This window comes from Stegostoma tigrinum, chromosome 14, assembly GCF_030684315.1.
Source record: "Stegostoma tigrinum isolate sSteTig4 chromosome 14, sSteTig4.hap1, whole genome shotgun sequence".
Taxonomy (NCBI): Eukaryota; Metazoa; Chordata; class Chondrichthyes; order Orectolobiformes; family Stegostomatidae; genus Stegostoma; species Stegostoma tigrinum.
In genome coordinates, this window is record NC_081367.1 from 56770787 (window position 1) to 56797895 (window position 27109).

The 27109-nt window shown below is 42.5% G+C and overlaps 1 protein-coding gene across 6 annotated transcripts in view; it reads right to left on the minus strand.

The window, feature by feature from the left end:
- Positions 1-27109, minus strand: part of LOC125457680 (probable cationic amino acid transporter) — an 86300-nt gene that overhangs the window by 47273 nt on the left and 11918 nt on the right. For all 6 annotated transcript variants that reach the window (XR_007248672.2, XR_007248671.2, XM_048542233.2 and 3 more), the window contains one exon: positions 13972-14476. Coding sequence is in view for 4 of the 6 variants with exons in the window: in XM_048542233.2 (XP_048398190.1) it covers positions 13972-14275 (304 nt within the window). In the remaining 2 variants the exon portion in view is untranslated. The remainder of the gene's footprint in view (positions 1-13971; positions 14477-27109) is intronic.

Genomic DNA, 27109 nt, shown 5'->3' on the forward strand with positions numbered 1-27109 from the left:
CCAGGGTCTAGTAACATTTAAGCTATGACTCCATACAATAACATACTGCAGAAAGAGATCATTTGGCCTATTGCATCGGTATAAGCTTTTGAAAGTGCTATCCAATTAATCCCACATACCTCCAATTTACCTAAACACTGACATTTTCTCCTTGAAGCATTTCTGAAAATCCCTTTTGAAAATTAATATTTAGACTGGTTTCTCCCCCTTTCAGACAGCACATTGCACAGCTCTCCTCTTGTTCCTGAGCAAATTAAACCTGTACCTTCTGATTTCCAACCTGCTGCACTTGGAAACAGAATCTCCAAATTTGCTATAACAAAGCCTTGGAAAATATTGGATTAAAGAAATGGTAAATTAAAGGTTAGGTCAGGATTATAATGTATTACAAGGATATGTTGCTGATTATATTCCTAATGATTCTTGTGTTCTAGGGTCCCAGAGATCATAGCACAGAAGGTATCACAGCTTTTTTCGTCACAATGTGATGCTTATTTCATTATTGCTATCTGACATAGAGCAAGGTGCCAGATGGCACTTGGACTATAGAATTATGATTAGATTTAGTCATTGTCAAATGACACCAGTTCTCCTTCATAATTGAAGCAGGTAACCAGTTTAATGAATGACCCTCAAAGCCTCAAACAAAGAGGCCAAATAAAAGGGCTGTAGAAATTGTTTGAGGTTATGCAGTGATTGGGAAATGGAAATGTGAGTCAGATGACACTGAACTTGGGTTTTTACAGTCTTATAAAGGAAGACATGGTATATGAGGAAATGAAGGTTAAGGAAGGCAAGGAGTTCTCATTGTCTCAGCTCCTGGAAATGAAAGGATGAGAGTAGGAAACTGCAGTAATATGGGTTTCAAGAAGGCAATAATTCTGTTGGTAGCTACAAGTGCAAAGGACTGTCATTTCATTGATCAAATAGAAGATAAGTCCACAGTTATGATGAATAAGCACAGGTTAGAGTTTAGAGGTCAGAGAGGAGCATCTAGAGGGAGGGAATCGTGCATACGTGTTTTGTGAAAGTTACCATGGTAATATTGAAACAGCAGATGGGAATTGGCATGAATGCTCACATAGAGAGATGCCATCTGCTGAAGGAGGAGAATGAACGAAGATTGAATGACAAAAAGTATTGAAAAAATGGATTAAGTATGGTTGCAATCATTTAAACTTTGGACTGTTGGCAGTTCTGGTATTAGCTGCCTCAGCCATCATTTGTTTACTTTGAGATTTCATGTCGTGCTCTACACAAGCCTAAAAAAATCAGGGAGAAACAAATCAACTGTATTAGCCAAATTGCCCTGCACTTTCATGTCCTCCCAACTTTCCTCACCACCACACACCACAGCCATGCGATTTCCTGCAGAGGCAAAGACAAAGCTGAGGGCCTGCTAAGAGGGAGAAATAACTGCAAAAATTTGCTCTCTGACCCTCTGAGATGATCGCTAATAATCAATATTGCTAAAGCTGATGAAAATGATACTGACAATAATCCAGAATAATGAAAAATTAATATTCCATTTCTGGAATATTTCAAATATCCTGAACAAAATCGACCAGAATTCTGATACAGCATCATTGGATTATTTACTCTTCCCTGTGACCTGGGCCAATAGTCATTCCCAGCATGACTAAAAATGAAAATCTTGTCTTTCACATTGTTGTTTTTTGGGATCTTGCTGTGCATAAATTGGCTGCATGTTTCCTACTTTACAACAGCAGGAAAAATACACCTGTGGCATCCTGTAATCATGTAATCATGAAAATTCTAAATTTGTTTTTCTCTCTGAGAATGATAATGCATTCAACAATTTAAATAGCATCTGAATCATCAGGTGGAACTCTGTTTTCACACTTAGCATCTCACACTAGCAGGCTACTAATCGTTATTCCAATGCGGAGAATGTACACATCTGGTAGCTTTTTACCAAACACTTGCATGGAACAAGAGCACAAACACAAAACAAATGGCCTTTTGAGTTGACCCCCACTTACCTGCTGCAGTGAGATTTCCTGGCATCAGCCAGCATGGCTGTCTCAATTGGGTAGGCTTATTGGCCCTGGCAGGTTTCACTCCTAATACTGTAAATGCTTTACAACAACAGGCCAGACTGGTGTAGGACTCAGACTTCTCATAAACTGGTCACCATGGAGAGAATTTGACCTTAACACTAAGTGTTTGTGCAAGAACGAAGTTTTTCCTGAAAGAACCAAATGGATGAAGACATTTGTGTCCACTGGAGTTTGGATGAAGAAGTCTACCCCATAGCCTCAGTTGTTTATTCAGTTTGGTGCATAGACATAGTTCTGGCTTTTGGCCAACAAGGATTGCTGGAAAAGGTAATTCTGTAGAATTTGACAAACAACAAAGGAGAGTACTGACTGTTAATTTTCTTTTGATCAAGGGAATAATTTCAGCAAGGCACTTCATTTTGTCTTCCCCAACAAGTGCCATGAGATTTTCTATCATAGCTATGTGGAGACCAAGAATAAGTATCTGATCTGAAATGTTGCACCTCTTAACAATGCAGCACACCCTTCTGTACTGCTACTCAATGATCAATATAAGCTGAAACAGCTAACCAAGGAGTGGAAATTCTAAAGTAAAGAAGGGTAGATTTGATCCTGGGTCACACTGATATCTGACGTCATGAATGTTGAAAGATGTTCTTTGTTAAAATCGGAATGTACATTCATAAGAACTGGCAATCTTGGAGATAATGTAAATAGAGAGAAAGATTGTGACCAATTTTAAAAAAAACACATATAGGCTGCTAGAATGTGTGGACAAATGAGGGTAAAATTCAAATGCCAAGAACTATGAAGCACTACATTTTTATGGAAGCATGAGGAAGGGAAATATAAAAATAAGGGGCACAGTATTAGGTTGACATGGTGGCTCAGTGGTTAGCACTGCTGCTTCATAGCACCAGGGACCTGTATTTGATTCCAGCCTTAGGCAGCTGTCTGTGCGGATTTCAAATGTTCTTCTCTTGTCTGTGTGGGTTTTCTCTGGGTGTCCTGGTTTCCTCCCACAATCCAAAGATATGCAGGTTATGTTGGTACGGCTACTTTTGGAGTACTGTGTACAGATCTGGTCTCCCTAATTTGGGATTAACATTATTAACTTGGAGAGGATTCAGAAAAGATTTAATAGGATGTTGCTGGGACTGGGGTGCACTGGTTATAGAGAAAGATTGGATAGCCTGGAACTTTTTTCACTGGAATGTAAGAGGTTGAGTGGTGACCATATCGATGTTTATAAAAACATGAAGAGCATTGATAAGGTGAAAAGCAAAGATCTTTTCCCTAGGGTAGGGGAATTCAAAACTAGGGGACACATTTTTGAGGTGAGAGGAGGAAGATTTTAAAGGGACCTGAGCAGCAATGTTTTCATACAGATGGTGTTGTGCATGTGGAACGAACTGCCAGAGGAAGTGGTCGACGTGGGTACAGTTACAACATTTCAAAGACATTTGAACACATTCAATGGAGTTACCATCACTGAATCCTCCAATATCAACATTCTGGGTGTTACCATTGACCAGAGACTCAACTGGGCTTACCACATAAACACAGTGGCTACAAGAGCAGGCCAGAAGCTAGGAATAGTGTGGTGAGTAACTCACCTCCTGACTCCTCAAAGCCTGTCCATGATCTACAGGCACAAATCAGGAGTGTGATGGAATGTTCCCCACGTGCCTGGGTGCGTGCAGCCCCAACAACACTCAAGAAACTTGACTCCATCCAGGACAAAGCAGCTCGCTTGATTGGCACAACATCCATAGCACCAACTCCCTCCACCACAGATGCTCAGTAGCAGCAGTGTGTGCTATCTACGAGATGAACTGCAGAAATTCACCAAACATCCTCAGACAGCACCTTCCAAACCCATGACCACTTCTATCTAGAAGGACAAGGGCAGCAGATACATGGGAAAACCACCAGCTGCAAGTTCCCCTCCAAGCCACTCATCATTCTGACTCAGAAATATATCACTGTTCACTCATTGTCGCTGGGTCAAAATTCTGGAATTCCCACTCTTAATGGCATTTTGGGTCAATCTGCAGCCGCAGAACTGCAGCGGTTCAAGAAGGCAGTTCACTACCACCTTCTCAAGGGCAAGTAAGGATGGGCAAGAAATGCTGGCCAGCCAGTGACACCCACATCCCACAAAGGAATAAAAAAAATACTAGAGTAGGAAAGTTTGAGGGATACGGGCCAAATGCAGGAAAGTATGATCATTACAGTTTGAGAAAATTGGTTGGCATGGACGATTTAGAAGGTCTGTTTCCATGCTGTATGATTCTATGCCTCGATGAGGTTAGATGGATTGGCCATTCTAAATTGCCCCATAGGGTCCTGGGATACGCAGGTATGTGGATTAGTCATGGTAAATGCAGGGTTACGGAGCTGGGATGGGTTTAGATGGAATGCTCATTGGAGGGTCAGTGCAGACTTGATGGGCCAAATGGCCTCAAACTGCACTGCAGTGATTCTATGATTCTATTATTTTCAGGACGTGGAGGCATGAGTGTACAAATCATTGAAACCAACAGGGCAGGTTTAGCAAGTGGTTAATAACACACACAGGACCCTAGGTGTTATAAATAGAAGCATACGGCATAAAAGCCAGGACATCATAAAGACTCTTTATAAAACACAGGTTTGGCCTCATTTGGAATATTACAACAAATTCTGGGCACCACACTTTGGAAACTATGTGTAAGCATTAAAGCACACGATAGATTTATAAGAATAGTTCTAGAGATGTGAGATTTCAGTGGCTTAGGTAAATTACAGAACCTGGAACTGTTATTTCTAAAGAGGTTTCAGAGGAAATTTAATACAGTTATTCAAAATCTTGGGGCTGCTCTGAACTGAAGAGATAGGGAGTAACTGATCCCATGGTTGACAATGACAACAGCCAAAGATGACGGACGAAAACTTGCTCATGCAGCGAGTGGTTGGGATCTGGATCACACCGCCCAAAAGTGTAGGCGTAGATTCAATCATGGCCTTCAACAGGAATTCGGAACAGCAGCTAAAGACTAAAACACCACAATGCTGCAGGGAATAGGCTTGGGAGGGGGATGAACATTGTTGATCTTTAAGAGGAAGATTGATATACACTAAAAGCAGAAAGAAAATTAACATATTATTAGATCAAGAAAGGCAGAATGGGAGGAGGATCCTAGACAACAAAATGTGAGGCTGGATGAACACAGCAGGCCAAGCAGCATCTCAGGAGCACAAAAGCTGACGTTTCGGGCCTAGACCCTTCATCAGAGAGGGGGATGGGGTGAGGGTTCTGGAATAAATAGGGAGAGAGGGGGAGGCGGACCGAAGATGGAGAGAAAAGAAGATAGGTGGAGAGAGTATAGGTGGGGAGGTAGGGAGGGGATAGGTCAGTCCAGGGAAGACGGACAGGTCAAGGAGGTGGGATGAGGTTAGTAGGTAGATGGGGGTGCGGCTTGGGGTGGGAGGAAGGGATGGGTGAGAGGAAGAACAGGTTAGGGAGGCGGAGACAGGTTGGACTGGTTTTGATATGCAGTGGGTGGAGGGGAAGAGCTGGGCTGGTTGTGTGGTGCAGTGGGGGGAGGGGACGAACTGGGCTGGTTTAGGGATGCAGTTGGGGAAGGGGAGATTTTGAAACTGGTGAAGTCCACATTGATACCATTAGGCTGCAGGGTTCCCAGGTGGAATATGAGTTGCTGTTCCTGCAACCTTCGGGTGGCATCATTGTGGCACTGCAGGAGGCCCATGATGGACATGTCATCTAAAGAATGGGAGGGGTAGTGGTAATGGTTTGCGACTGGGAGGTGCAGTAGTTTGTTGCGAACTGAGCGGCGGTGTTCTGCAAAGCGGTCTCCAAGCCTCCATTTGGTTTCCCCAATGTAGAGGAAGCCACACCGGGTACAGTGGATGCAGTATACCACATTGGCAGATGTGCAGGTGAACCTCTGCTTAATGTGGAATGTCATCTTGGGGCCTGGGATGGGGGTGAGGGAGGAGGTGTGGGGGCAAGTGTAGCATTTCCTGCGGTTGCAGGGGAAGGTGCTGGGTGTGGTGGGGTTGGAGGGCAGTGTGGAGCGAACAAGGGAGTCACGGAGAGAGTGGTCTCTCCGGAAAGCCGACAGGGGTGGGGATGGAAAAATGTCTTGGGTGGTGGGGTCAGATTGTAGATGGCGGAAGTGTCGGAGGATGATGCGTTGTATCCGGAGGTTGGTGGGGTGGTGTGTGAGAACGAGGGGGGTCCTCTTTGGGCAGTTGTGGCGGGGGTGGGGTGTGAGGGACGTGTTGCGGGAAATACGGGAGACGCGGTCGAGGGCATTCGCGATCACTGTGGGGGGAAATTTGCGGTCCTTGAAGAACTTGGACATCTGGGATGTGCGGGAGTGGAATGTCTTGTCGTGGGAGCAGATGCGGCGGAGGCGGAGGAATTGGGAATGGGGGATGGAATTTTTGCAGGAGGGTGGGTGGGAGGAGGTGTATTCTAGGTAGCTGTGGGAGTCGGTGGGCTTGAAATGGACATCAGTTACAAGCTGGTTGCCTGAGATGGAGACTGAGAGGTCCAGGAAGGTGAGGGATGTGCTGGACATGGCCCAGGTGAACTGAAGGCTGGGGTGGAAGGTGTTGGTGAAGTGGATGAACTGTTCGAGCTCCTCTGGGGAGCAAGAGGCGGCGCCGATACAGTCATCAATGTACCAGAGGAAGAGGTGGGGTTTGGGGCCTGTGTAGGTGCGGAAGAGGGACTGTTCCACGTAACCTACAAAGAGGCAGGCATAGCTGGGGCCCATGTGGGTGCCCATGGCCACCCCCTTAGTCTGTAGGAAGTGGGAGGAGTCAAAAGAGAAGTTGTTGAGGGTGAGGACGAGTTCGGCTAGGCGGATAAGGGTGTCGGTGGAGAGGGACTGGTTGGGCCTGCGGGACAGGAAGAAGCGGAGGGCCTTGTGGCCATCTGCATGCGGAATACAGGTGTATAGGGACTGAACGTCCATGGTGAAAATGAGGTGTTGGGGGCCAGGGAATTGGAAGTCCTGGAGGAGGTGGAGGGCGTGGGTGGTGTCACGGACGTAGGTAGGGAGTTCCTGGACCAAAGGGGGGAAAATGGAGTCCAGATAGGTGGCGATGAGTTCAGTGGGGCAGGAGCAGGCTGCGACGATTGGTCGACCAGGGCAGGCAGGTTTGCGGATTTTGGGAAGGAGATAGAAACGGGCCGTGTGGGGTTGGGGAACAATGAGGTTGGAGGCTGTGGGTGGGAGGTCCCCTGAGGTGATGAGGTCATGAATGGTGTTGGAGATGATGGTTTGGTGCTCGGGTGTGGGGTCATGATCGAGGGGGCGGTAGGAGGTGGTGTCGGAGAGTTGGCGTCTGGCCTCGGCGATGTAGAGGTCAGTGCGCCATACTACCACTGCGCCACCCTTGTCTGCGGGTTTGATGGTGAGGTTGGGGTTGGAGCGGAGTGCTGCCCGTTCTGCGGGGGAGAGGTTGGAGTGGGTGAGAGGGGTGGAGAGGTTGAGGCGGTTGATGTCTCGACGGCAGTTGGAGATGAAGAGGTTGAGGGAGGGTAGGAGGCCTGGGGGTGGTGTCCAGGAGGACTAGTGTTGGAAGCGGGTGAAGGGGTCAGTGGAGGGAGGGTTAGGCTCCCGGTTGAAGAAGTAGGCGTGGAGGCGAAGGCGGCGGAAAAACTGTTCTATGTCCAATCGTGACTGGAATTCGTTGATGTGTGGTTGTAGGGGGACAAAGGTGAGCCCCTTGCTAAGGACTGACCATTCGTCCTCAGTCAGTGGGAGGTCTGGGGGGATGGTGAAGATTCGGCAGGGTTCAGTGTGGATCCTGTTGTGAATACACACCAGCATAGCCCAGTTGGGACAAATGGCCTGTTTATGTGCTATTTAATTGATGGAATTTGTTGTAAGTTGAGTCACCATGAGGCATCTACTGATTAGAGGATTTGCGCTCAGGCTTAAGTGGAGGGAAGTGTTATTCCACAGTTAGTAACAAGATCTCTTTCCCTCTTATTCAGCGCATTCCTCTGAGGTTTCACCATTTTTCATGAACAAACCAAGATTACAGTTCGAAAGGTTCTTGCCAGTGAGTAGCATTTCATTCTAGGATCCATCCGCTATGCTGGCAAACCAAAACTGTGCGAAGACAAAGCAGTACAGTTCAATTTTAGATAATAAAATGTGAGGCTGGATGAACACAGCAGGCCAAGCAGCATCTCAGGAGCACAAAAGCTGACGTTTCGGGCCTAGACCCTTCATCAGACCCCTCTCTGATGAAGGGTCTAGGCCCGAAACGTCAGCTTTTGTGCTCCTGAGATGCTGTTTGGCCTGCTGTGTTCATCCAGCCTCACATTTTATTATCTTGGATTCTCCAGCATCTGCAGTTCCCATTATCTCTGACACAGTTCAATTTTACCCTGATCTTCAATTTATGACAAGAATAAACTAAATAACAGAATTATGAAAGGCCATTTAGCTCATCAAGATATGACACCTTTTTGAAAAAGCTAGCTATTCAAATAGCCCTGCAAATATTTCCTGCCATACGTCCAAAATTTCCAGTAAACTGCTTCCCCACTATTTTAGCCCTTGTATTTTAGGGTCACAACAACTTGCTGAATAAAATTTTCCTCATCATGTTTCTAGTTCTTTTGCCAGTTGCTTTTGTTTTAATAGTTGCTTGCTACTACGCAAGGTATATGATTATGTAACATGTCATCACAGGAAGTAATGCAATATCATATCATCCAGCTGCCGTTGTTCATCAGTACAGTAAGAAGCAGTAAGACAAAGTATCCATGAACGATCTCTATCTCTTTACCTGCAGCTTTGTTTATATTAGTTTAGAAATAGAGAATACAACAAGCTCATATTTGTGACCTCTGGTATACAAACTATCTTGCCATTGGAAACAGCAAGCAACTTTAACAAAATAAAGTACCCTGGGTCACTTTGCAGAGGTTAATCAGAGAAAACAATGGTGCTAAGCTAAAGGAGGAGAATAAGTAGTGGAAAGTTTGGTCAAAGAAATGGTTAGAAGCAGCATGTTAAAGTATAGGAGAGAAGTGGAGATGCTTGAGAAGGGAATTTCTGCACTTAGGGAAAATGCAGCCCTATGATTGACAGGAGCCACTGGTGGATAGATGGAATCATAGACAAGGCAAGGGAACCCGTTTGGCTGATTTTACAATTCATCACACAACACACGGCCAAATCATTAGGTAACAGTTCTGATAGAAAATGGAAGCTTAAATAGATCTTTCTTGTCAGTGTGACTCAGAGTCATAAAGATATACAGCACAGAAACAGACCCTTCAGTCCAACTAGTCCATGCTGACCAGATATCCTAAATAAATCTGGTCCCACTTGCCAGCATTTGGCCCATATCCCTCTATGCCCTTTCTATTCATGTACCCATTCAAATCCCTTTTAAATGTTGTAATTGTACCAGCTTCCAACACTTCCTCTGGTAGCTCATTCCATACATACTCCACCCCCTGCATGAAAATGTTGCCCTTAGGTCCCCTTTAAATCTTCCCCCTCTCACCTTAAACCCGTGTCTTCTCGTTTTGGACTCCCCCTACCCCAGGGAAAAAGACTCCAAGCACTGTAAGTTATTAACTGAGTGGCTAGGCAGAATCTTATTGAAGCATCAAGAGTCTAGGGGTTAACAATGTGTGGAGCTGGATGAACACAGCAGGCCAGGCAGTATCAGAGGAGCAGGAAAACTGACATTCGGGTCTGGACCCTTCTTCAGGAATGGGGGAGGTGAAGAGGGCTCTGAAAGAAATAGTGAGTGGTGGGGGGCAGTAACAGAATGTGGATAGTGGAGCAGATAGGTGGGAGAGAAGATGGACAGGTCGAGGAGGTGGGGATGAAGCTAGTAGAGGTGACTGTAGGTAGGAAGTGGGGGTGGCGGTTGGTCAGTGCGGTTGGAGGAGTGGTAGGTGGTAGAAAGGATGGACAGGTCAAGGAGGCGGGGATGAGAGGGCTGAGGAGTGGGGAAAGGGGGCAGGAGGATTGCCTACCAAGAGCCGTTGATGAATCAGAAATAGGTATTGCTTGTACTCAGCAGTGCCACAAAGAGAGCAGTGGCTCCTGTCAGAATGACAGGCACCAGTTAATACAACACTGAGTTCACAACAATGGTAGCGAGGTGAAACTCCAAGGGCTTCAGTTAGTGGTGTAGCAGGGAGGATGAGCACAGAATTTTCTGTTTGGAACTTTTCTGGCAGAGATGGTATTGGAGTATAGATGTACTACCATCCTGTCTAATTATATTCTCTTTCCACCATGAATAAACATGTTAAATCTAATGTTTCTGCAAGTACAAGGCCAATTTCACATATCAAAGTAAAGCAAGAGTCACCAGGGAACCAAGCCTTTTAGGATGTGGAACAGATGATTCATATCAATAATTCAAGATTTGAGACTGGATACTTTACAAGCACATTAATTAGACAGGATGGGCATTGACAGATTGCCTTTGTGTAGTGAGCCTGGGGATTAAGGTAAAGCATTTAGTGTTATATTCTGAGTGGAATTTTTCTCTTGGAATGATGTTTTTCGCTTTCGATCTAAACTAAAAGAACTGAAAATGTGGGCGAAGAGGCAAGTGTATTGCTAAGCCACCGTTCCCTACTGCGATCAGACAGGATCCATTATGTTAGAATGTGGAGGGATTGTGAGTTAGGAAGACTGCATAAAAATACTACTAACATCAAGTTAGGCCTTCCCATCCAATTCTGTCACAAACCTTGCCATAGCCTATGTTACACAGATTCCTATAAGATTCCACCCCTTGTATTTATAGAGAATTTTGCCATAATAAAACATCTCTAAGAACCTTCACAGGCTCGTTGTCAAATTGATATCCACAGTCCTTGAAGTGATAATAAAAACCTGGTTGGTTATGAGCAGGGGTTTTAAATATCATCATGAGGCTTGAACAAAACCAGATTTGTCAGTGCTCAGAAGTGAAGTCTGAGCCTCCGATTTCACATGCAGCACCCCTATGACCCATGAGACCTTGCTGAAAAAACAGGGCGTATAAACTTAGCTTGTATTCCCTTGAGTTTAAAAGGTTGAAGTGTGATCAAGGTGTTTAACATGATTAAAGGGATTTGACAGGTTAACTGAAGTAAAACTTTGGAGATTCTAGAACTGGAGGACACAACCTCAATAACAGACCAAACATTTGGAGGTGAAAATGAAACACATTTGCTCGCAAAGTATTGATGTATGAAACTTATTCCCTCAACAACCTGTTGATGCCAGTGATCAATTAAAAAGTTGAACACTGAAAATGACTAGTCTTTGTGAGGTAATGATATTCAAGGATTTGGAGCGAAGCTAGTTAGTTCAGTGCTTATATGTTTGAACATTGGAACAGGTCAGAGGGGTCAGTGTACAATGCTCCTGAATATGGTCTCCCTTTATACCGACTCCAGCCTAAATCAAAACAGCAGAACCTGTGAATGGATCAAGAACCAGGAAATGCAAATTTAAAGTGATTTGTAGAAAACGCAAATACAAGGTGAGAAAATAATAACTTTTTCACACAGCCAGTGGTTAGAATATAGATCATGATCACAGAATCCCTACAATGTGGATGCAGGCCGTTTGGCCCATTGAGTCCATACCAACTCTCTAAAGAGCATTCCACCCACCCCCACCCCATCCCTCGGATCCTGCATTTCCCCAAGGCTAATCCACCTAGCCTGCACATCCCTGGACACTAAGGACAATTTAGCATGACCAATCCACTTAACCCGCACATCTTTAGAGTGTGGCAGGAAACTGCATCACCCAGAGGGAACGCACACAGATATGGGAGAGAATGTGCAAACTTCACATAGCCAGTCACTCAAGGGTGGAATCAAACTTGGATCCCTGGCACTGTGAGGTAACAGCAGTAACCACTCAGCTATTGTGCTGCCCTGCGCTGTTTGGAAGCATTGTGAAGGCTGTATCAATTGAGGGATTCAAGATGTCATTGGATGATTATTTGGATGGAAATAAAGGAGATAGGCAATAAATAATGATGTTCATTTGAAGTGTCAGAGCAGATGCAATAGGCCAAATAGTCTCTTTCTCCAACATAACATTTCTGTGATAAATCTTGGGTTTATCATTGGTAAGGCCAGCATTTGTTGCCCATCCCCAATTATTCTTGAAGTGAGTGGCTTCCTAGGACATTTTTGAAGATAGTTAAGTTCAATTACTTTGTAATGGATCTTTAGTCACTGTTCATCAGATCAGGTAAGGGTGTCCTTTGCTAAAGAACATCTATGAGCCAGATGGGTTTTTATGACAACTGATGATGTTTTCACAGGTACCATCACAGAAAGTAGTTTTCAAATACATGTTTTAATAATTGAACTTAATTCCATCAGTTGCCTCAGCTGACCTTGGTCCCTGTTCTTTTAGTGTTAGTTTAGTCCTCTAGACGTCAGTGGTGGGAAAGATGCTGGAGTCAATTATAAAAGATGAAATTACGAATCATTTGGATAGCAGTAACAGGATAGGTCAGAGTCAGCATAGATTTACGAAGGGGAAATCGTGCTTGACTAATCTTCGGGAATTTTTGAGCATTTAACTATGAAGATGGACAAGGGAGAGCCAGTGGATGTAGTATACCTGGACTTTCAGAAAGCCTTTGATAAAGTCTCACATAGGAGATTAGTGAGCAAAATTAGGACACATGGTATTGTGGGCAAAATACTGGCTTGGATTGAAAATTGGCTGGCTGACAGGAAGCAAAGAGTAGTGATAAACGGGTCCCTTTCAGAATGGCAGGCGGTGACCAGTGGGGTTCCACAAGGTTCGGTGCTAGGACCACAGCTATTTACAATATACATTACTGATATAGATGAAGGCATTACAAGTAATATTAGCAAATTTGCTGATGACACAAAGCTGGGTGGCAGTGTGAAATGTGAGGAAGATGTTATGAGAATACAGGGTGACTTGGACAGGATAGGTGAGTGGACAGATGCATGGCAGATGCAGTTTAGTGTGGATAAATGTGTGGTTATCTGCTTTGGTAGCAAGAACAGGAAGGCAGATTACTATCTAAATGGAGTCAAGTTAGGTAAAGGGGAAGTACAACGGGATCTGGATGTTCTTGTACATCAGTCAATGAAAGCAAGCATGCAGGCACAGCAGGCAGTGAAGAAAGCAAATGGCATGCTGGCCTTCATAACACGAGGAATTGAGTGTGGGAGCAAAGAGGTCCTACTGCAGCTGTACAGGGCCCTGGTGAGACTGCACCTGGAGTACTGTGTGCAGTTTTGGTCTCCAAATTCGAGGAAGGACATTCTGGCTATTGAAGGAGTGCAGCATTGGTTCACGAGGTCAATTACCGGAATGGCGGGACTATCATATGTTGAAAGATTGGAGCAACTGAGCTTGTAAACACTTGAGTTTAGAAGGATGAGAGGGGATTTGATTGAGATGTATAAGATAATTAAAGGATTGGACACTCTGGAGGCAGGAAGCATGTTTCCGCTGATGGTGGAGTCCAGAACCAGAGGAGACAGTTTAAAAATAAGGGGTAGGCTATTTAGAACAGAGTTGAGGAGAAACTTCTTCCACCAGAGAGTGGTGGATATATGGAATGCTCTTCCCCAGAAGGCAGTGGAGGCCAAGTCTCTGGATACTTTCAAGAAAGAGATGGATAGAGCTCTTAAAGATTGTGGAATCAAGTGTTATGGGATAAGGCAGGAATAGGATACTGTCTGTGGATGATCAGCCATGATCATAATGAATGGTGGTGCTAGCTCAAAGGGCCGAATGGCCTACTCCTGCACCTATTGTCATTGACATTACTACACCACAATACCATCTCCTCAACCTGCTTGGTCTATAGGATTCAGTATGACACCAGTTAGTGGATTAACTACTTGGCTCTGAGGACAAAGACAAAAATATTTAGTAATTTGTCCATTTACCTGATAAGATGGAGGCCACTGCTGCGATGATAAAAGACACAATGACACCAGGTCCCGCCATCTCCTTGGCCACCAGTCCCGATACTACATACATGCCAGTCCCCACACAGCTGCCAACTCCAAGAGACACAAGGTCGACCGTGGTGAGTACCTGGGCCAGTCTGGAGTGACCCGTTCCTTGTTGGTTGGAATCATCAAGCATAGATTCCACAGGCTTAGTGCGAAGAATCCGTGAGTGTAATGCCATCCAAGTCGCGCCCCAGTGAACCCGTCGAGGGTCCAGGTATGAAAGGAATCCGCTCATATCGGCAAAGCAGGTGGGAGAGACGTGAATTAGGGAACGTTCTTCGGCTGATGTGACAGCTATCAATTGAATCCAGAGTTCTTCAGCGGATAATTCAAATTGCAATGCAAGGGAAACCAGCTATTTACATGAAGACCATCTGAGCCTTTAAGAATATGACTGAAGTCCAAATGAATGCTGCCCACTGGAAATCTGTTCAACCTGAAAAAAACAATATGTTGAGGACTGAATTTTTCAGAAAGTTTCCAAAGGACAGTGTTCAAAAAAATGAAGGGAGCTTTCTTATCCAACAACTAACATATATGAGAGGTTTGTGTGGGGCCAGGGTTACATTTGGGCAACAGCAACACAGGAACAGCAGTAGGTCATTCAGTCCCTTGAGCCTGTTCCACCACTCAGTGAAATCAAGGCTGATCTGTGGCCTGACTCCATAGATCTGCCTTTGGACAATAACTCTTCATGCCCTTGCTTAACAAAAAAAATGCATCTATCTCAGGCCTAAAATTAACAATTGATCCAGCATCTACTGCCGATCATGGAAGAATGTTCTAAATATCTACCAACATTTGTGTGTAGAAGTACCGGAACGGTCTGGCCCTAATTCTCAGACTTTGTACCCCTAGTTCTAGAATCCTCAACCAATGTAAAGAAGGGTCACCGGACCCGAACCATTAACTGTTTTCTCCTTCACAGATGCTGCCAGACCTGCTGAGCTTTTCCAGCAGCTTTGTTTTTGTTCCTAAACCTAACCCTAACCCTATCTTCAAAAATGTACTGGGAAGCCACTAACTTCAAGAATAATTAGGGATGGGCAACAAATGCAAGCCTTATCAGTGATAAACCCAAGATTTATCACAGAAATGTCCCCTTTCACCCTTCTTAATAAGTGGCATGATATGTGCAATTTTCCAATCCAGACGGATCATGTCTGTATCTGGGGATCTCTGGAAGATTATAAATAGGGTTTTTACAATGTGCTGTTCTAATACTCTTGAATGGAAACCATCAGATCCTGTGAGTTTGTCCCTCTTTAACTGCATTAACTTCTTCATTACTGAAGTTTTACTTAGGTTAATGTTATCCAACCCCTGTTCCAAACTTCTATTAATTTTCTCAGGATTTCTGGCATGCTATCTTCCTTCTCTCCTGTAAATACTAAGGAAAAGTAATTATTCAACATATCTGCCATTTACCCATTGACATTGACAATATCCCCCATTCAGTCTTAGGTAGGCTAACATTGCTCCTAACCACCCACTTTCCCTTTATCTAACGATAAATTTTTTTCCCATTAATTTTAATGTTCCTGGCAAATTTCCTTTCATAAGCTCTTTCAGTAGTTCTTAAAGGCTACTTTGAACCCTTTGCTGGTCTTTGTAGCTTTCCAATTCAGCAGGATCTGTGCTGTGGAAGAGCATACAGCATCCACTGTTCCCGTTGTGGCTTCCTCTACATCAAGGAAACCAAGTGGAGGCCTGGGGACTACCTTGTAGAAGACCTACAATTGGTTCGCACTGAACAACTGCACCTCCCAATCGCGAACCACTTCAATTCCCCCTCTCATTCTGCTGACAACATGTCCATCCTGGACCTCCTGCAGTGCCACAACGATGCCATCCGAAGGTTGCAGGAACAGCAACTCATATTCCATTTGGGAACCCTGCAGCCCAATGGTGTCAATATGGACTTCACAAACTTCAAAATCTTCCCTTTCCCTACCACAACCCAAAACCAGCCCAGCTTGTCCCGACTCCCTAAACTATCCTTCCTCCCACCTATTCCCTCCCCCCACCTCAAGCCCCACCCTCATCTTCTTCCTACTAACCTCATCCCACCCCCTTGACCTGACCATCCTCCCTGGACTGATCTATCTCGTTCCTGCCTCCCCACCTACCCCCACCTTAGCTGGCTCCATCCCCGCCTCCTTGACTGGTCTATCTCCTCCTCTATCCATCTTCTATCCACCTCCCCTTTTCCCCTTATATATTTCAGAAATGCCCTCCACTCCCCCATTTCTGAAGAAAGGTCTAGGCCGAAACATCAAACTTTCCTGCTCCTATGAATCTGCTTGGCCTGCTGTGTTCATCCAGCTCTACACCTTGTTATCTCAGGATCTGTGCCGTGTTTTTTTTGTATTTTTGGAAACACTTTTTTTTAAGTTTTATTCTGTTCCTTATCTATTTTGTTGCCCAGGGCTGTTTTTGTTTCTTTCCTTTTTTCAGGGTTATAAACTCGTTTTGCATTGTGTTGAATGTTTCTTTAGACATGTTTGACTGTTCTTCAGTTGTTTCACACATTTGTACATTTTTCCAGTTTACAGTGGACAGCCTCTGTATCATCTCATTAAAGCTGGCCTAAAGTTGCCTAAATCAAAAACACTAGTAGCTGATTCATGCTTTTCATTTTTAAATGCTACACTAAACTCAACCATGTTATGATCACTATTTGACAAATGATCATGCACAATTAGATTACAAATTAAATCCAGCTCATTATTCACTACTAAATCAAATATTGCTTGTCTCTTGACATACCCAGGACATTGATGTAGGAAGCTGTCATTGACATTCTCAAAACTATGTAACAATCTATGCAAACAAAATTATGCAACTTTCAAAAGGTTTTAATGAATTAATTTTTTTGTATATGCAATTTGACAGCTTCATGATTATTTATTCCTGGTGGGTGTCCCCACAAATGATCAGATTTGTTGAATTCATTGAATCAGAATTTCACAGTACAGAGAAGGTCCTTTGGCTCATTGTATGTTTACCAGTGTTTTGAAAAAACTACTTAATTGTCCTATACCATTCTGTTTTTCCCACATCCTGCAATTTTTATCTGTTCATACATTCATTCAATTGCCTTTTGAAAGTCACTATTGGATTTACTTGCACTGCCTTTTCAGTGGACACATTCCAGACCACAACAACTTACTGAATAAAAAGTTTTCCAGTCACCTACCTGTTGCTTCTTCTGCCAATTAGCTAAAATCTATGACCTCTGGCTGTTAATTCTGCTGTCACTAGAAAACAGATTTTCCCTGTCAACTCTTTCAGAACAATTCATGATTTTGAACAATATCTTATTTGGCTTAGCTACAATCCCAGCCTCTTCAGTTTTTCCACAGAATTGAGGTTCACACCCCGGTGCCATCTTAAGTAATCTCCTCTGCAACCTCTCCAAGATCTTTGTGTCCTTGCTGAAGTATAGTGCTAAGAAATGAACACAAGATTCCAGGCTGCGCCTAATCGGTGCTTTACAAATAGCTACCATAAATTCTTGGCTTCTGTCTCTGCTTTTTTCAAAACAGCTTTTTCTATTTGCCCTGTCACCTTCAAAGATTTACGTAGATAAAGGTCCAAGTCTCTTTTTCCTCTGCCCCTTTTCAATTTGCACCATCTAGTTTTCTCTGTTAGGTTCTGTTCAGTCTTCTTGTCAATGGATATTTAATTGGTTCAGGGCCAAAGAGATCAAAGGTTTAACCAAAAGTTCTGACCCTGATCATTATCGTATATTTTACTGATTTGGGTGAGAATGGGTTTAATATTGTGTATCATTGAAAAAGATATAACTTGGTGAAGCTTCCCAACTTGCTCTCATCGGACAATTCAGAAGAATAATAAAGTAACAGCCATGATTTATTCATTAAGGCAATGAGAGCCAATCTGCCTGATTTAAATTTAAACAAAGCAGACAGTTAAGTGTGAGCTATCACATAACTGGAGTATTCTCCAAGGCAACACTTCAACCAATCATAATCCACGTGCTAACCATTAGCAAGCTCTACTCTACATTATAAAATTGTTGACTCCCGGTATAACAGTATTCTTGTGAATTGTCCTGATGAGTACAAGATGGAAATCTTCAACAAATTGTGTCTGTCTTTCTTCAACAATACTCAAGTCCTGATCTAGCAAATGATTGTTCCATACCTTAGTCTGTCCAATTATTATTCTCTCTCTTTGGGCTCTACTCCAACTATCCTTTACTTCTTAGATCCTCTTCCCACCCTATCATCTGTATGAAAAAAAACAACTTTTTCCTGACTACCATCAGTTTTGAGAGAGTTTCACTGACCCTGAAAAAATATCTCCAATTTCTGTCCACAGATATTACCAGGCCTGCTGAGCCTTTTCAGCAATTTCTGTTTTGCTTCTGGTTTACAGTTCAGTTTTTAATTGATCATTCAAACAATCTCTGAATGAAGATGGTCAACTTTTGTTGGACTACATTGGGAGGTTTTATCATGTGACCTTTCAAATCCAATTGCCCCACCCCACATTCTTTCCAATAGTCACTCAACAAGTTAACTCTCTTGGAAGCTTGCTTAGAACATTAACTACAATTCCTATCATTTTCTATCCTGCAAAAATCCCATTCCTACCCATTCTGAATGCAACATATTTATGGAGGTCAGCACTGAAAATATTCAAACATAGCAGGTGTCAGCAATGTTGAGAGAGCAAAGAGAACTCCAGAGAGAGAATTGTAACCATGTGTTCATTCTGTCATTGTAAGAGAACAGCAGCTACCAATTTAAAGTATATTGAAATGGATTACAGTTACAAATGGATATTAATAGAATACATGGATCCGACAGTTCCCGAGACTATATGCTGTATGAGAGAACACAGAACACCTCATGGGCTTGACCTACATAAGAAAACTCTAACATGGAAAGAGTTAGATCAGCAGCGAGCTGCGATGTCAATAGTCTTCTGAGGTGAGGAGTGTGTAACATGACACAGGTTAAAATAGAGCCCTGCTTTCATTTCAAACTTAGCTCTTGGGTTACATTAACAGCACTGAGCTGGGTAATGATTAAAAACAAAACTTCAGCTCATCCATAATGCAAAGCTTTTTCATAGATGAAAGGAGAAAACATTGGAAGAGAGCTAAAGTGGGCATGTCACCTTAGATGATGTGATGTCACAAAGCCGCAGTGATACAGGAATGAGCTGAAATCCGATGGAAGCCCGATCCAAATTGATGTATTGGATAGCTGGACAATGAGTAATTCTTCATCAATAAAGTTGTGTAAAACAGATTCAGGTAACAACACAACTCAGAACTCATGATCTTAAGATTACCACTGAGGAGACTTTTCTGTCCATGGGCACCTTATAATCTCTAAATAGGTTCCAATTTATTTTTTGTTTCTTTGGAGCATAAAAATGGGAAGGACTTGCTTAAACTATAAAGTATGACCACGCAAATTGACTTGCAAACAGATTCCAGGTCCTTTTCACAACCCAAGGAATGCCTGGGATGGCATCCCTGAATAGAACATAGAATAGGTTGATTTTTTAAAAAATCTAAATGTGGGACTAACTGTAATATTTCCAAATTTGCAGATGATGCAAAACTTTATCACTGGATCACTTCAGGAGAAAAGAAGTCTTGTTTTGATTGTAGCAACCAGTTGACATTCAGCTGGACCCACAGCCTTCTGATCCAGAAGAAGGAATTCTACCAACCAATCTCCATCTAACTCATGGATTGGTATTTCAGATTCAAGACATTAGAAGAAATGGGTTAAAGTGTTTTGCCTTTACTAATAGTGCTCATTTGGCTGGGTGGCTGGTTTGTGATGCAGATCAGCGCCAACAACAAGGGTTCAATTTCTGCATCAACCAAGGTTACCATAAAGGATTCTCCATCATACACTCTCCTCTTGCTTGAAGCATGGTGATCCTCAGGTTAAGCCACCACTGGCCATCCCTCTTTCACTAATGATCTGGTCGGATTATGGAGACTTTATCTTTACTTATACCAGAGTCACACTCCTGGAATGTGGGACAATTTACACCCTCAGTTAAAACAGACCAGATCTTCACCACATTGAGTTCAATTGTAATGATATATAGTCAATCACAATCAATAAATTGTTACAAAAAAGTGGAGTGATTCCAACTCATTTAAAGTCAACCTTATAAGCCGTACAACGGAGATTGACTGTTTCATATAACTGAAAACAAAAAGTTCTGGCAGAGGCATTTTCCATTTCTAGGCTATGGACATGTGATTTTGGCCGCGATTTTTAGGTATAACATCTAGAATTTCCAATGACGAAGTCAAAATAGAAACGTCTTTACTTTTGTGGTATTTCGAAGACATGAAAATTGGGAGAGCAATGGAGTATACAGGTAAGATTTCACAAGAGCAATATGATCTTCATTTACTGATACTCGTCATCTCATTTCTCAAACAGGGGAACTTATTTCCACTGGCATGAGAGTCGGTAACTATTAGGCAAAAGAACAACAAGGAAGTTGAGGAGGATTATTTTTACTCAGCTGGTTGTTATGATCTAGAATTTGCTGTTAGGAGACATGATGAAAGCAGATTCAATACTAACTTTCAAATGATATTTGGATAAATATTTGAAAGGAAAGATTTAGGTAGAAATACAGAAATAGCTGGGAAACGTGGCTCACTGATTAGATCTTTTGCAGGCCAGATTAAACATGATAGCCTGAATGGACTCTGTCTGCATTGTATCATTCTACAATCATATAAAAATACCCATGCAGATGGACATGAGCTATCCCATGGCACTATTTAAGGAAGATAAATGAACATTTCCTCCACTTCCCATGTGCTTGCAAATATTTATCCCTCAACTAATATGATGAAAGAACAGATTATCTGGTCATTTATCTTACTGCTGTCTGTGGAATCATACTGTGTATAAAACTGGTTCCATGTTTAATCCATCAACACAACACTAACTATACTTCATATAGCAATTCTACAACATAAAGCATTTTGGAGAGTCCCAGGAATAATATAAATGCAAATTCAATTCTCTTCCTTTATATTTCACTCACACTCTGAATATTAGCCAATAAAAGCAGCTCATGCAATCTACCTAACAGTCCCAGTACAGAGGTACTTACAATGGTGCTGTCTACAACCTATAGAGGCGGACCTGTGATGTGATTGCAGTGACCCTGCTACTTAAACCTGCACATTCTTTAGGGAACTTAAAGAATCAGAAGAAATAAATTAAGAATATTATCATCCCTTGATTTATGCGCATTTCATTTGGTTGAATGCAAACCTGTATTTGTCTGTGGGTATAAATTGTTGAACATGTGTGTGTTTTTGCATTTGTAAGTATGTGGTTTTTTTTCATTTGTGTGTGCAGCAGTCATGAGTCATCAAGCTTTATGATCTTCTGTGAACTTTAAGAGCACTCACTGCAGACCTCTTGTGAGTGACTAAGATGTTATGTCACCTTTATTTTATTCAACAGGCATGTAGGTAGAGGAGGTTGATGTTAGTAAGGAAGATGTACTAGGAATTTTGAGGAAATTGAAGATAGGTAAGTGCCACAGGCCTGATAGGATTTATCCAAGGATACTACGCGAAGCGAGGGAAGAGGTCGCAGGGCCTTTCATGATGATCTTTTCATCCTCACTGTCCACGGATATAATGTCGGAAGATTGGACAGTGGCAAACGTCATTCCCTTGTTCAAAAAAGGGAATAGAGATAACCCTGGAAATTACAGGTCAATTAGTCTTACGTCAATGGTGGGCAAATTATTGGACAGAAAGGATTTATGATGTCTTGGAAAGGCAGTTTGATCTATGGTAGTCAGCATGGATTTGTGAGGGGTTGATCATGCCTCACAAACCTGAGTGAGTTCTTTGAAAAGTGACCAAACACGTGGATGAACGTAGAGCAACGGATGTGGTATACATGGACTTAAGTAAAGCGTTTGATAAGGTTCCCCATGGTAGAGTCACGCAGAAGATAAGGAGGCATGGGATAGGGGGAAATATGGCAGATTGGATTCAGAATTGGCTGACCCTTAGAAGACAAAGGGTGGTAGTGGACGGAAAATATTCAACATGGTGCTCAGTTACGAGTGGTGTACCACAAAGATCTGTTTTGGGTCCTCTTCTATTTGTGATTTTTGTAAATGATTTGGATGTAGGAGTGGAAGGGTGGATTAGTAAGTTTGCAGATGATACAAAGGTGGATCGAGTTGTGAATAGTGTGGAGGGCTGTTCTAAGTTACAAAGGGACATTGATAGGACACAGAGCTGGGTTAAGAAATAGCAGATGGAGTTTAACCCTGAAAAGTGTGAGGTGATTCATTTTGGTAGGACAAACTTGAAAGCAGAATACAGGGTTAACGTAAAGATTCTTGGCAGTGTGGAGGAGCAGAGGGATCTTAGCGTTCATGTTCACAGTTCCCTGAAAGTTGCCAGGTGGACAGAGTTGTTAAGAAGGCATATGTTGTGTTCGCTTTCATTAATAAAGGGATTGAGTTCAAGCGCCATGATTTTAGGCTCCAGCTATCCACAAGCCTGGTTCGGCCACATCTGGAGTATTGTGTCCAGTTTTGGTTGCTTCATTACAGGAAAGATGTGGAAGCCTCAGAAGAGGTGTAGCGGAGATTTACCAGGATGTTGCCTGGAATGGCGGGACGATCTTATGAGAAAAGGTTGAGAGAGCTGGGACTTTTGTCTTTTGAATGATGAAGGATGAGAGGTAACTTGATAGAGGTGTACAAAGTGATCAGAGGTATAGATAGAGTGGGCAGCCAGAGACATTTTCCGAGGGTGAAGGTCGCTAGTATGAGCGGGCATAGTTTTAAAGTGAGTGGAGGTAGATACAGGGGAGACGTCAGTGGTAGGTTTTTTACTCAGAGAGTGGTAGGGGCGTGGAATGCATTGCCAGAGAGGGTAATCGAGTCAGCCTCAATAGGGACATTATGCTTTCCACACCTACCATGTCAAGAACTGTTCAAGATCTTATTCGCTTTGATCACATTTCACTGTCACTCTTCTAAATTCCAATGGAAACAAAACTAGCCTGTTTAAAGTTTCTTCACAAGGAAACCTGCTCATCCTGGAAATTCCAGTTCTCTCACCTGCCAGCTCCATTTTTCCCCAAAGTCAATTTATCTCCCCAAATCCATTCCAACACTCATTGCTTCCTGGGATGCAAGATCATGGGCTTCCCCTATATTTGCTCAGTTTCTATCAGCGCAGCAGGACAGGGGCCAGTCCAGTCACTCATCGTATGAGAGGTTCATCATTGACTGTCCAGATCATTAAAACTCAGTTCAACTCGTTCTCAACCATAGTTTTTGTCGCACCTCCAACACAATTCATTGCACAATGACCAAAAACACGAACTGTAGCTAATGGTTCCCTTTCTTGATGAGAGTGGTTTGTTGAGGCTGACTGAAAACTGTTGATCTGCATAAAACAGGGTCAATCTCAGGACTTAATTTCCCCACAGGCAGAACTAAACAGATGGGGAGGCTTGACCCAAAAAAAAGCGAACACATGGAAAGAATTATTAGAAAAGCCAGTAGCAATAAAGTCTTGTATGTGTTTAATTTTCTATCGCCAGGATCATAGCCCAGAAAATATTCAGCTTCAGCACAAAGTCAAAGGTACACTGGGAATAGGATTGTCAGAAATAATTAACTAAATATCATTACATGAGACAGTATTGGATATGTGGGGATTCTCCTCCTATGAGCTGGCATGTTTGACAACTCTATCACAGACTGCAATCTGGGTCTTAAAAAAGCTATTCACCCTTGTGACTACATTCAGAAATGTTTCAGAGGAATATCAACAAAAGGGCTCACCTCCTGACTCCTCAGAGTCTCTCTATCACAGGGGTTAGGAAAGGTTTGAGTTAATTAAGGAGAGCCAACACAGTATTGTAAACAGTTGATCAAGCTTCTACTTGATGAATCTATTTGAATTATTTGATGAAGTAACAGTGGAGGTTGGTGAAAGGAATGCATTGGATTTTGAATGGTTGAATTTTAAGAAAATATCTGGCAAATTGCTACATAAAAGTCTAATTTTAAAAAAAAACTAGAATCTCGTAAAATTGGAGGGTCAGTGGCAGTTGGAAAATAATAAAAAACAAACCTAAATACAAAAATCTGTAAGTTGAGATGGATGGTTGTTTTCAGAATGAAGGATAGTAGATGACGGTGTTCCCCAAGGGCTAGTGCAACAATAACTTCTTTTTTAAAGATATGTATAAATGCCTTGGCACGAAATACATGATAAATCTTCAACATTTGCCAATTACATCAAAGTTTGGATGTAGCAAACAGTGAGGATAGTATCACTTAAGTACTATAGAGTATGGCTAGACTAGCAGCGTGAACGGGCAAGTGACAGATACAGTGAAGTGTGAGGTGATGTATTTTGGCAGAAAGGATAGGGACAGGCAATATAGGCTTAATGACCCAGTGGTAAAGAATGCAGAGACAGAAGTTCCTGGCAATCATGCACAGATGTTTGAAGGTAGCAGGGCATACATGTGAAAAATAAGTTAGGGTTGCAGTGGGTGATAAGGTGCGAGGGAAGTATTGTAGGCAATGGTGAAAGTGGTCAAGCATGAGCTTTGGTCAGAGGTGAGTACAATAGCTGAGGCAGTGTGTAAGTAAGATATCTGAGAAAAGATGGTGCTTATGCTAATGGAGTGGAGAAGGACATTGACCTTCTTTAGAGCTGAGAATTCCAGGTGGTAACATTGGACAAAGCTGCAATTGTCTGGTGTCATGTATTCCACTGCTGTTCCTGCAGGAAAAGAAAGTCCCATATCTGCACTGTTCTGTCCAGCAGGACCTCCAGCTCCATGCCCAAAAATCAAGGTTCCAATTTTCACCTGTTGGCCATATCCAGGGCAAGTTTCAGAAATCTTGCAGCACATTCCAGACAGACAGTGTTTGTCAAGATACAAGATAGGTGTTTAATGATGATGCGGGTGCTAGGGATGTCAATAAATTCAGGGATATCCACATAATGCAGAGTTGTTCTGGGAATGGCAAGTGTTAGGGTGAGTCTGAAATCAGATATGGCTGCTGCCTTAGGGCAAGAATGGATGGGTAACAAGACATGTTTGGTAAGATACAGTGAGAAAATTCATTAGGCCCCACAGTAGAAACCCCTCCAAAAAACAAACTTGATGCATCTTGGACTTTGTCGATAAAATGCAAGATTCAGATTTCTGTTAGCTCTGCCTTTTGAGGAAGGTCATTCTTAAGAATTAGGGCAGTTGGAGAAAGAGAATTTCATCTCATCACTGCCTTAAGTGGGCCACACTTTACTTTCGCAGGCCATAATGACAGGGTAAAAACAAAATTACATGTAATTTTGCCATCCATCGATAGTGATTTTGAATGCAAAAAGTTATATTTAACCTTTATAAATTTCTAGCTAAGCTATAATGAAAGAACTGCAGATAACAAAGTGTGGAGCTGGATGAACGCAGCAGGTCAAGCATCTTGATGCTGCTTGGCCAGCTGTGTTCATCCAGCTCCACACTTTGTTATCTTGGATTCTCCAGCATCTGCAGTTCCCATTATCTCTGATCATGAAAGAACTGCATCCTGGTGACACAATTCAGGAAGGGACCGATTAATCTGTGCAGCAACCTACCCAAGACCAACTTGTCTTTATGAAATACATGTCCAGAACTGAAAATAGAAACTCCAAATGGGTTGCACCCATTGCTCTGCACATTTGAACCAATACTTCTTCATTGTTATTTTTCGGAATGATACAATCATTCCATTGAGTTTTATGTCCATAGAAGTGTAGCCACTTCATTGTTAATTGTGTTGGCAATTTTTTTCTTGACAGATTCTTCTGAAGTGAAACTGACACAAATCCATCACAAAATTAGGTCCCACTGTCTGGGCTCAGCCCATTTTTCAGAACACTGTCAAAGAGATGTTTTAAAAGATAAACAAAGAGAGTTGGCAGAGACAGATGGGTCTGATAGGGAAGGATGCAGTTGCTATTTCAAAGAAAGAATGAGAAAATGGAATGAAGCATGCTAGAAACATTCAGATGTGCAATTTCATTAACATGAAAGTCCGAGCACTTTAATTAACTAAAGAAACAACATTTTTCCTTTGTAAAGTACTCTTAAAAATCAATACACAGATGTGAGGATACAAAAGGTGAGAGGGAGCTGGCTATTGTCAATGATTAATAAGCAATTTATCAAAGATGCAGCTTTTGCAAATGGTCTGACAAACTATATGGCTCATAAATTATTCTATTGACAAAGAGGGAAATTTATTTCAATTTATTGAATGAGTATATACGACCAACATTGATGCATGGAGAACAGTTCAATTCCCAGCAAACCCTCAACAAGAGCAATGTACTTCAGAAGATGGAGAATTGAAATAAAAACAGAACTCATTTTAAAACTCAGCAGGTCTGGCAGCATCTGTGGCATCAATATTTACCTTCTTTAGGGGACCATGGGGAAGTGATGGATGGATACTTTAGGGAAAAAAAAGGAAGAGAAGACAAGGGAAGGTGCAGGAAAAGCTAAAGGGTGAAGGAGTTAGAGATCACAGATGTCACAGAACATAAGTTCAAAAGCAATGGTTTTAGTGAAGTAACCTAGTTATGTGGTAGGTGTTACGAGCACAGCTAGGTCAAATTTGCTAAAAGCAAAACGTTGCAAATAATACACTGGGGAAGGGGTGTATAATCAAAACGGAATAAGAGTTCGGAGTTGTTGAGCTTAATCCTGCATCCTGGAGGCTAGAAGTTGCCTCAGAAAGGGAACAGTGCTGTTCCTCCAGCTTGTGTTGGGCTTCCAAAGGGAAGCTGCAGCAATCCTAGAACTGAATTGTAAGTACAACAGTCAAATGGTATGTTGAAATATCATATGCACTGAGTGGAGGTGCTTTGTTTTGCAAAGTGGTCCCCCACTTCATCATAAAGAAGGTCCTACAGTTCAACAGACGTAGTGTAAACCCACAATTGGCTTTAATTGCCAAGACTTATAAACACACAGCTGCAGTGAAATGAACGAGA